Source organism: Coenobita brevimanus, chromosome 115 (genome assembly GCF_032717465.1).
Source record: "Coenobita brevimanus isolate Jiangsu-jjx chromosome 115, ASM3271746v2, whole genome shotgun sequence".
Taxonomy (NCBI): domain Eukaryota; kingdom Metazoa; phylum Arthropoda; class Malacostraca; order Decapoda; family Coenobitidae; genus Coenobita; species Coenobita brevimanus.
In genome coordinates, this window is record NC_137068.1 from 5777501 (window position 1) to 5790000 (window position 12500).

The following is a 12500-nucleotide window of genomic DNA, read 5'->3' on the forward strand; positions in this document are numbered from 1 at the left end:
TCATCATCACAATCACCACCACCATCATCATCACAACCACCACCACCATCATCATCACAATCACCACCACCAACACTATCATCATCATGATCATCATCGTCAATCATCAAAATAAAAATAAAACATACGTAAAAGATCGAATACACACACACACACACACACACACACACACACACATACACACACACACACACACACACACACACATACACACACACACACACACACACACACACACCTTTTTCTATGTGGTGAGGCATGAGCACTATCAAAACACGAAAATATAATAAAAGAATCGAAATACATTAAGCGAAATCACACTTTCCTAAAAACACGCAAGTTACTCCTAAAAAGACCAACGTTTTCTATGAAGGCAGGGTAGGGCGAGGGCGAGGGCGGGGGCGGGTGAGGGGGACGGGTGACTTAGCTTGCGACCGTTGTGGGACGTTTGAACGAAGAAATCTAAATAAAACCGATCCATTATTGTACCCACGTTATCTCAAAGCAAGTGAAACATGGACTGGTTATTGGGCTACACATCACCACCCTCCCCTACCTCAATTTCCGCCCACGGACCACGCTGGGAGTGAAAATACGCGAGGGTGAGAGGGGGCCGTTTGAGAGGGCCGTTTGAATTCAACTTTGGCCTCTATTTCTTCCAAACATAGGGTTAATTTTACAACCCCCGGATACTGGTAGACAACTTATCCTCCTAATATCCGCTGACAACACACACGATCCAAATTTACGAACGGACTTACGAAAAAATCCCGACGTAACTTAAAATGCGTACCTACGAAGGACTGGGGAAGAAGGGGACGTCGCTCCTGTCTCTTTCGCCGTTCTTAAGATACACAGATCCAATTTACAACCGGGAGGAGGTGGCTGTTAAGTGGGTTTGTGAATCTGGGAGTAGGTTTTATCAGGAGAGGGGAGGGTAGGAGACAGGAGCATCAAACAAACCTCACGCAGCTGTCGTTCCCTCTGATACCGACCTCCATCACGCCTGCCAACCCCACCACGTTGTATGGCGGAAAAAGTGTGCTAAAATAACTCAAATACTCCTTTCACCGTAACTTGGCTTTGATAATTATGCTAAAATAATTAAATAGAAAGAATACTACGGCTCTACATCCATTCCACAGCACTTCTTCGTGACTAGCATCCTGTTCTAGTGTTAATCTACTGCTACAACTCAGCAAACAATACTCCTTTCATTCTCAAATGGCCTAGGCTTCACGTCCTTTTACAGCTTATTTCACGTAGCACAAAGAAATACAATACGGCTATACATCTACTCCACAGCACTTCTTCGTGACTAGCATCCTGTTCTAGTGTTAATCTATTGCTACAACTCGGCAAACAATACTCCTTTCACTCAAACCTGCCCCAGAATTTTCGTCCTTTTGCGGCTTATTACACGAAGCTCACGAGAAACAATACTACGGCTATACATCTACTCCACAGCACTTCTTCGTGACTAGCATCCAATTCTAGTGTCAATCTACTGCTATAACTCAGATGGGGAGATTCAGATATGGTAGTTTTAGGCCAAGTTATTGTGTAGAAAATAATAAAAAAATATATATATATAAAAATGGGTATGTATCTAATCTATCTATTGCCTGGCGCCCCCGTAAGGGGTGGCCACAAACAAATCGCTTCCATGTCGCCCTATCCCCCGCCATTTGATTGCCCTGCTCCCAGCTCACACCCCCCTCTCTCATATACCTCTCCACTCCATCCCTCCATCTCATCCTTGGCCTCCCCCTCCCTCTCCCCCCCTCCACCTCACTCACATACACTCTCCTCGTCAATCTCTCATATAGGCTACCTCTCCACTCCATCCCTACATCTCATCCTTGGCCTCCCCCTCCCTATCACCCCTTCCACCTCACTCACATACACTCTCCTCGTCAATCTCTCATATAGGCTACCTCTCCACTCCATCCCTACATCTCATCCTTGGCCTCCCCCTCCCTATCACCCCTTCCACCTCACTCACATACACTCTCCTCGTCAGCCTCTCCCTCTCCATCTAAGAATAAATAAAAGAAATACCAATACAATATCTAGAAGGCAGAATTAGCTAGCAATATTTCATCTAAGAATAGGAAAAAAAAAAGAAAATTATTTTACTAGGAAGAAAATGGAAAAATATATACTGTTAGACTGGCTGAGAATAAGAAGATGTGCTAAATGAGAGTTGTGGTGTGGTGTGGTGTGGTGTGGTGGTGGTGAGGAAGAGGAGGGGGAGAAGGCGGGAAATAATGATGATGATGATGATGATGATGAAAATATGCTAGAATGAGTGTTATGAGTGGTGGTGGTGTGGTGTGGTGTGGTGTGGTGTGGTACGGTGTGGTGTGGTGTGGTGAGGAGGAGGAGGAGGAGGAGAAAATATGAATCCAACATAAAATTCAAACCTATTATTAACCTGATGCTCAAATAATAATAATAATAATAATAATAATAATAATAATGCTAACAATAAAAAAATACTACTAATAGTAATAATAATAATAATAACTAAATACAATAATGGTAACAACAACAATAATAATAATAAAAATAATAATAATAATAATACCACCGGTAATAATAATGCTGTTAATAATAATAATAATAATAATAATAATAATAATAATAACTGAAAAAAAATCAAAAAATCGAAAATGAAAATTCCTTAAGGGATAACATGACAAAATCAATTAATAAGAAGCACTGAAAAAAGACATCCAGTCCATATGGAAAAAAAAAAAAAAAAAAAAAAAACAGCCAATCTCTTAAATAAAATAATGGGAATACACAACTCTCTCTCTCTCTCTCTCTCTCTCTCTCTCTCTCTCTCTCTCTCTCTCACACACACACACACACACACTTTCTCTCTCTCTCCTTTCACCTTAACTTGGCCCAGATTGTCGTCCTTGTGTAGCTTATTTCGCGTAGATAATGCTATGGCTCTACATCCTCTCCTTAGCACTTCTTCGTGACTAGCATCGTATTCTAGTGTTAATCTATTTTTTAAACTCAGCATTCAAGATGGAGAGATGGCAATTTTAGGCCAAGTTCTATCTATCTATCTATCTATCCATCCATCTATCTATCTATCTATCCATCCATCTATCTATCTATCCATCTATCTATCTATCTATCTATCTATCTATCTGTCTGTACGCCTATCTCTCTATGTGTCTATCTATCTATCTGCCAGACACCTTAATATCGTAAGGGGTGGTCACAAACAAATCGCCTCCACGTCGCCCTATCCTGTCATCTGGCTGCCCTCCCTCCAACTCACATCCCCCTTCCTATCCCTTCAGTCCATTCCTCCATCTCATCCTGGGTCTCCCCCTCCTCTCTCCCCCTCCACCTCACTCACCTACACTCTTCTCGTCAGTCTCTCATTCTAACACCCACCTGCCTCATCTCTGCATTCCATTCTCCCATCTCATCCTCGGTCCTCCTCTCTCCCTCTCCACCTCCCTCAAATATACTCTTCTGGTCAGTCTCTCATTCTCACACACACCAAGCTCATCTCTCCAATCCATCCCTCCTCCTCCTCCTCCTCTTCTCCCCCCCCCTCTCTCTCTCTCTCTCTCCCATTGTCTATGTTTGTCTGTCTGTCTGTCTCATTCTCTCTCTCTCTCTCTCTCTCTCTCTCCCTGCCTGTCTGTTTCTGTCTGTCTGTCTGTCTATCTGTGTCTGACTGTCTGTCTGTCTGTCTCTCTCTCTCTCTCTCTCTCTCTCTGCCTGCCTGGTCTGTCTGTGTCGTGTCTCTCTGTGTCTGTCTGTCTGTCCGTCTGTCTCTCTCTCTCTCTTCTCTCTCTCCCATTGTCTATGTCTGTCTGTCTGTCTGTTTTTTTTTCTCTCTCTCTGCCTGCCTGGTCTGTCTGTCTGTGTGCCTGTGTCTGTCTGTCTGTCTGTTTCTCATACGCACCCAGGGAGGCAGCATTCACTGGCTCTACATCCTTCCATAGCACTTCTTCGTGACTAGTATTATAGTTATAGTGGCAATTAATATCAGACTCCTTCAAATCTATATCACTTCCAAAGCACTTCTTCGTGACTAGCATTATATTATGGCAGAATTAGACAATACTACGGGTCTACATTCCTTCAAAAGCACTTCTTCGTGACTAGCATAACTAAAGTAGCAGAACAGACAATACTATGGCTCCGAATCCTTCCACAGCACTTCTTCGTGACTAGCATTACAGTTATAGTGGCAGAATAAGACTACTACGGCTCTATATCCCTTCCAAAGCACTTCTTCGTGACTCGCATCATATAGTGGCAGAATAAGACAATATTACGGTTCTACATCCCTTCCGTTGCACTTCTTCGTGACTAGCCTAACTACAGTATCAGAATAATACAATACTACAGCTCTTCGCCGCACTGTTGCCTCTTTATCTCTTTTCTATCGCTATTTCAATGGTCACTGCTCCTCTGAACTGTCTGCTTGCATCCCTCCACCTCTACGACGGGCGCGTAGCACCCGTCTAGCAACAAACTCTCATCCCTTTTCTGTCCAGCTCTCTAATGCAAGAGTTTACCGTTGCTCCCAGTCCTTCATTTATGCAACAGGTCAACTCTGGAACTGTCTCCCTCTGAATTTCCTTCTGCCTACGATCTCCAGTCTTTCAAACGCAGTGTGTCCAGTCATCTCGAAATGATCGGATCTTGAATTTGGCTCTACTATCTTTTGTTTTTGTTTTTTCTTGGGGGGAGCAATTTGCGGGCTCCTGGCCTTTGGTTCCTTCTTCCTTGAAAAAAAACAAAAAAACTCGTAACTATCATTCGTTTTCCACAGGACGAACAGAGGGTATGGTGACAGTCATTATCCTCCCTTCCTTTCTCCTTACTGGGAAAAGAAAGAGTTATGGCAAGGAATAGAGATTATATGTTACTATTTCTCACCCCATCGTCAGCCCGGCCCTTACAAACCTGGGCATCGTGTAATTATAATAGTTACCCATTAAAAAAGGACTTCGAGAAAACGAATAAAATATTAAGAGAAAACGTATATTTTGAGGGTAACGAGAGCATTTGATGGCCAAGCGACTCCCTACATCAATCAATCATTTCCTGTGGCACCCCACGGGATGCATAGGGCTTCAATGAACTCTCTCCAACAATATTTGTCTCTTGCCATCTCCTTCAGGTCCCACCAACACTCCTCTCCTGCTTCTCTTTTCACTGTCCTCAACCAGGTTTCCCTCGGCCTACCTCTACCTCTTCTTCCTCTGGCAGTCCACTCTGGCACATCCTGTATTAAACTACCTTCTTTTCTGTATATGTGCCCCAGTCACTTCCAGCCAGACAGTCTCACATATTCATTAACTGGTTCCACTCTCGTAATATCCCTTACACTTGCATTTGTAACTCTGTCTTGCCACTTTACCCCAAGAATCCTTCTCAGTATTTTATTCTCAAATCCTAATACTTTCTGATCTGTTGCAATTGTACTGTACCATGACTCATGCCCGTAAATTAAAACTGGTCTAGCCATGGACTTGTAAATTTTCACTTTAGTATGTACTGAAAGCATATTATTCCAAACAGATTTCAACATTCCAACAGCTCGCCAAGCCTGTCTAATCCTCTCCCCAATTTCACTGTTTAATGATCCATTAGATGATACAATCGTTCCCAGATATTTAAAGTTTTCTACATTCTTCACCACATTATTCCCAATTACACAATCGACTTGGTTCTCCACGTTCATATTAATAATTTCAGTCTTTCCACAATTTATTACCAATCCCACTTTTTCTCCTTCCTCCACCAGACAATCAAGCACCGTCTGCATCTCGTAAATACTTCCGCAAATCAGTACAATATCATCAGCATAGTCCAAATCCATCAGCTTCTTATTTTCCTTCCAGTTAATTCCTGCACCTGTTCTCCTTACAACCTTTTTCATAACATAATCCATAACCAAAACAAACAGGAATGGCGAAAGAACTCCTCCTTGAATCACTCCTATAACTTGAAATGGATCACTCAAAGAACCACCCACCATTACCTTACAAAAAGTACCTTCATGCAGGCTTCTAATAATATTTAAAAACTTTTCTGGTATACCATAGAATCTCATAATTTTCAACACAGCTCCACGTGAAGCACTATCAAACGCCTTTTCAAAATCCACAAAACACATACTAAGTGGCATTTTCATCTCATTAGCTTGTTGCATTAGATGCCTTACAATATAAATCTAATCATTACAACCTCGACCCTTTCTAAATCCCGCTTGTTCTTCTCTTAAAATTTTATCAATTACTGGCTCTATTCTGTTCAACAAGATTTTGGAAAAGACTTTTGCAACTACAGGTGTCAAAGTTATCCCCCTCCAATTGTCACACACACTTAAATCTCCCTTTTTTGGTATTTTTATAATCACTCCATTTTTCCACTCTTCTGGAATTCCACCATTTTCCCAAGCCACATTAAAAAGTTTCAAAAGCGCATTCATCAACTCATCATTTTCCACCTTAAGCATTTCAGGAAATATTCCATTCTCTCCTGGGGCCTTAAAATTCTTTAACTCCTTTATAGATTTTGCTACCTCTTCCAAAGTTATATCTCCTGTTTCTGTCTGCAAATCTCTCTCGGCTGGAAAAATGTCCTCTTCAGCTGGGATTGGTCTATTTAGAACAGATTCAAAGTGCTCTTTCCACCTTCCTTTTATATCCAGATCTTTAGTCATCAAATTACCATTTCTATCTCGTACAGGTATTTCCTTCCTTCTCTTTTCAGTTCCAGTTAACTCCTTTATGGCCTGATACGCTGCTCTTGTGCTCTGACCGTCATTTTTACTTAATTTCATTTCTGTCTCTGTCGCCTTTTCATCCTATAGTCTCCTCTTATCACGTCTAACGAGTCTTCTTACTTCAGAATGTAAACTCCAGTACTTTGCTCTAAGTACTTCAACTACCTGGCCATCAACATGTTCTTCACTTCTTAACTTTGCCTCTTTCCTTTTCTGAATTACATTCCATGTTTCATCTGACATCCACTTTTTCCTTCTCGCTTTTCCCTTTTTCTTAATAGTAACCTTAGCACTTTCATGCGAAACCTCTTTTACCTCTCTCCACATTTGATTAATATCACTGTCTTCAGATTCCATCAAAGTCTGCAGGACTAGAAACTATATATATATATATATATATATATATATATATATATATATATATATATATATATATATATATATATATATATTGGATATGTATATGTATGCACACCTGTACACATACCCATATCCTTATAACTGCGTATCTATCCTGTACATGTAGTATGTCTACGTCTACGGCTACAGGTGCGTGAATATACACTTATATGTATAGATATAAGCTTCAGATACAGTTTTATCAACTGACACCAAACTATAGATGGAGCCAGGGAGTGTGGAGAGTGAGAGCAAAGTGAGAGAGAAGCAGGAGTGTCGTGCAGAACTACGTGAGCGATTCCTGTGGGCTATGACTTCCCTGGTGGGGCAGCGTGCGACAGTGGTGATGCAGGACAATGTGTCAGTGGCGGGTGTGTACCGAGGGATGGACAAAGATGTGCTTAGTGTGCATATGCAGGACCTACGCACCCCAGCATCAAACCAACCATATGCCATGTTACGTCTCCCTGACTGTTATTCATTCACATTTGAATTATGATACATCCCCATCCACCCAGCCTTATTCCATGTTACATCTTCCAGGCTGTTATTTGTTCACTTTTAAACACTTATAGCCACTCCAAACATTCGTTAACACTCACACCACACTACTTCCTTCACTCAGACTTATTCCAAGTTACACCTCAGGTTTAAGGTAATTGACATTTAAGATTTATCTCCCTTTAAACAGATATTTTTTCATTTTATACTTTTTTCCATCAGACAGTTTTATTTGACTTGGGAAGCACCTGAGTATCTGGAGAAGTTATAGCATTATCCAGGTTACCATGGTTACCTCCCATACGTGTTACTTGAGATGCGTTACTCAGTTCACATATTTACTCACACACAAAGGATGACCATGGTGTTATCTGGCCAACAACTTAGCTAGCAACACCAACCACTCAGCTACCATGGAGGTACTGGGATACCCCCTGAGTTTGCTTTCAGGCATTTCCATCCTTATTACCTGCTAAATTTTGCTTCAGCAGATAGTTAGACATTTTATATTTATAATGATAACAGAATTTTTGCGAGTACCTGTATTTTAACTATTTGTTTGTTTATTTGTTTTTTTTTTACCCTGAGCCCTCTTCATGCAGTGTCAGAACCTGGCATATGGGCTTTGAAAGATCTCATTTACAGTACTGGGATTTCATTGGATGGGTGACCACCTGGGAACACCAGATGCTGTTGGCATCCCTACGTGTCAAGTGGGGTTGGTGGAGGATTAGTGCCCCTCCCTGTAAAACAATTAACTCTAAGCCCTTGGCCACCCCGTGTGGGATACATGGCGTCTGGCAATGAATGAATGATGAATGTATAGATATATACGTATATGTATGTGTGCGTATGTGCCTCTCTCTGCATATGTATGTACATATGTACCACTTCACTCATATCAAAACATGTAATGATAATTACTGTGCCAACTTTGTACCATGTATGTATCACTATGTCTTTGTTCATTATTGTGCTTGTAGAGATAATTCCTTGTGTACCTTCTATGCCCTGTGATACCGATGTGGTTTTGCTCCTGCACCCCTCCCTGCCTGGCCTTGAGGACAGTGTTGGCCAGAGTGTTGGCGCCTGTACTGAATGGTGAATGAAGAACCTAACTAAAATAAAAATACGAGAGAGAGAGAGAGAGAGAGAGAGAGAGAGAGAGAGAGAGAGAGAGAGAGAGAAAGAGAGAGAGAGTATACTGTATTGATCGCATATACCTGTACTGTATGTGTATGTCTCGATGAATGTGTATGCATGTGTGTATGTCTAAATGTTGCATATACATGTGTGTGTGTGTGTGTGTGTGTGTGTGTGTGTGTGTGTGTGTGTGTGTGTGTGTGTGTGTGTGTTTTTCTAATATACTCTTGCACAGAAATTCACGCGGTGTGTTTGTCTGCTGTAGGCTTATGTTTCTCTCTCTCTCCCCTACTCCTACCCACCTACCTACCTACCTCCTACCTACTCACCTACCTACCTACCCACCTACCTATTTACCCACCTACCTACCTTCCTACCTACCCACCTTCCTACCTACCTACCCACCTACCTACCTACCCACCTACCTACCTACCCACCTACCTACCTTCCTACCTACTTAACATACGTGGGTTAATTACATACAGGTACACGGTAATTCTCTCTCCTTACCTGTCAGCCAGAAGCAGGTGTGCCACTCAGGTGTGTCACTGAGGACTGCACTGGGGTGGTGCTGGTGCCGGTCTGAAAGAGAAAGAGAAGTATACACTAAGAAAAATATACTCTGAAATATAATGAAAGAAAAGATATACTCTGAAATATACTGAGAAAGAAAAGATACTCTGAAATGAGAAAGATATACTGTGAAATATACTGAGAAAGAAAAGATATACTCTGAAATATACTGAGAAAGAAATGATATACTCTGAAGTATACTGAGTAAGAAAAGATTATACTATGAAATATACTGAGAAAAATATACTCCAAAAAATATGCTGAGGGAAATATACTCTGTGAAAAATACTCCGAAATATAAGAAAAAATATACTCTGAAATGTATGCTGAAAATTTACCCTGAGAAGGAAAAATATACTGAGAAAAATATACTCTGAAATATACTGAGAAAAAATAATATACTGAAAGAAAAATATACTGAGAAATATATACTGAGATATGAGAAAGAATAAATATACTCTGAAAAATATGCAAAAGAAAAATATAGCGTGATATATAATAAGAAAAAATATACTCTGAAATGAGAAAAAAATATACTCTAATATACAGTAATGAGAAAGAAAAAATATGCTGTGAAATATGATGAGCAAAAATATACCCTGAAATATAATAAGACAAAATATACTCTGAAATATACTGAGAAAGAAAAGATATACTCTGAAATATACTGAGAAAGAAAAGATATACTCTGAAATATACTGAGAAAGAAAAGATATACTCTGAAATATACTGAGAAAGAAAAGGTATACTCTGAAAAATATACAGAGAAAGAAAAGATATACTCTGAAATATATTGAGAAAAAATATACTCTGAATAATATGCTGAGGGAAATATACTCTGGGAAAGAAAAATATACTCTGAAAAAAAAAAAAAACACTGAAATGAAAAAAAATATACTCTGAAAAATATGCTGAAAGAAAAATGATAAAAAATATATAGAAAAAAATAAACTCTGAGAAAGTATACTCTGAAAGAAATAATATACTCTTAAAGAAAAAATATACTGTAAAAGAAAAAATATATTAAGAAAAATAAACTCTTAAAAAAATATACTCAGAAAGAAAATATACTGAGGAAAAAATATGCGCTGAAAAAATTGTCCTCTCGTTGAGATTTATTTGTGAAGTTAGGCGAGGAGGAAGGCGACTGGATAACCCCTATTGTCCTCACACCCACACCTCCCACCCACACCCACACCCACTCCCCGTACCCTACTTCGCACCACACTGTACCGCACCGCCCATTTTTACAGGCGGAGGCAAAAATATAATGAGAAAACCGCGATGGAGAGAATTTTAGGCAAGGTGGAGGGAGGCGGACGAAGTGAAATCAGTTCAGTAGCGCGCCAGACAGTGAGGGGTATACACGCTCGCCGCCCCGCTCTCCCGTCCACGCCGCTGTCTCGAAATTTCCAAGTCGTTTCGGGGGCTACCTAACACCTCTTCCTTGGCGATTTATTATGCTTATTACACCCTGGTATCTTCTTAAAATCTATTTCTACTGTTCTAACACCCGAACTTAGTCTTGTAAGCGATTTATTTTCGTTTTAACCTATTTCGCCCTAGTGACATACGAATATACCTGAGGTGTTCTGTGCAAACTAAATCGCTTAGGAAGAGGTGTTGCGGGATAAGGGCCTTGAATTTAGTTGCGTTAGACTCGCAACGCCTTTATAGCAGTGACTTTTTCCATTTAATCTTTCTTTAACGTTACAACAAAACGCAAGTACCAGAAAAACACAGCAAACTAATGTGTACACAGAATAAATCTCTAAGAAAACGGTGCAACGACGCCCCCAACAAGGAAAGAAAATGTGTATATGCAAAACAAATCACTAAATGGAAAGTGCAACGACGCTCCAGTATGAGAAAATGTGTAGAATAATTCGCTGAGGGGAAAGTGTTTAGAACCCTCCATGCCACCTTGAACCTCGACTCAGTCCAATTAATGCCTATGTAAAATAAGTCGCTAAGAGGAAAGTGTTTTGAACCTTACATGTCACCTTGAACTCTACCTACAATCACAAAGCTTTTTATCGAACCTCAAACCCTAACACCTTTTCCTCAGCGATTTATTTCCGAATCTGCTCTGTTACTATTGTGTGGTATTCGTGCAATCTATACCAATATTAAAAAGATTTATGGAAAAAAAAAAACTTAATGGGTAACTTGAAAAAAAAAATCGCTAAGGAAAAGGTGATAAGGATCGTCCATACTAAATAAAAAAAAGAAAAGAAAAAAAGAATGGGTAAAGTGAATGGGTAGTCAAAATAAAAGTGAATGGGTAGTCAGAGAAGTGAATGGATAGTCTTCAAAATAAATCGTTAAGGAAGAGGTGTTAGGGACTCGATGGGAATAAGGACTTTGGAGCCGTATTTCACTCATTTCACCTTAGTTTCAGTTTCTGCACATTTGTAAACACTTGTAAACATTTGTAAACATCTGTAAACATTTGTAAACACTTCTAAACATTTGTAAACACTTGTAAAACATGTAAACACTAGTAAACATTTGTAAACACTAGTAAACATTTGTAAACATTTGTAAACACTTGTAAACATTTGTAAACACTTGTAAAACATATGTAAACACTTGTAAACACTTTTAAATGTTTGTACACACTTGTAAACATTTGTAAACACTTGTAAACATATGTACACACTTGTAAACATATGTACACACTTGTAAACATATGTAAACACTTGTAAACATATGTAAACACTTGTAAACATATGTAAACACTTGTAAACATATGTAAACACTTGTAAACACTGCCAACACAATCTCTCCCTCCCTTTCTCTCTCTCTCTCTCTCTCTTTCTCTCTCGTCTCTCGATTTTTGTTAGGTGCATAAGTCATAATAAAAAAATATATAAAAAAACAATAATTATAGTTAAGATGAACGTTTGTAATTTTGTGTGCGGGGAGAAAATTAGTGTGTGTGTGTGTGTGTGTGTGTGTGTGTGTGTGTGTGTGTGTGTGTGTGTGTGTGTGTGTGTGTGTGTGTGTGTGTGTGTGTGTGTGTGTGTGGATAAACTATAAACTGACAGAGACAAGCTGATAACAACAAATCTGTGTGTGTGTGTGTGTGTGTGTGTAGATAAAC

The 12500-nt window shown here is 39.7% G+C and overlaps 1 protein-coding gene across 1 annotated transcript; it reads left to right on the top strand.

Moving 5' to 3' along the window:
* The first annotated feature begins 7400 nt into the window (after positions 1-7400).
* On the top strand, positions 7401-7713 carry LOC145418626 (gem-associated protein 7-like). Its single transcript, XM_080286991.1, has one exon. It carries the CDS (start codon positions 7401-7403, stop codon positions 7674-7676), a length of 276 nt encoding a protein of 91 aa, XP_080143117.1. The 3' UTR covers positions 7677-7713.
* Positions 7714-12500: the final 4787 nt, after the last annotated feature.

Excerpts from the sequence above, each read along its gene's own strand:
- LOC145418626 (XM_080286991.1), top strand. The coding sequence starts at position 7,401 with ATGGAGCCAGGGAGTGTGGAGAGTGAGAGCAAAGTGAGAGAGAAGCAG.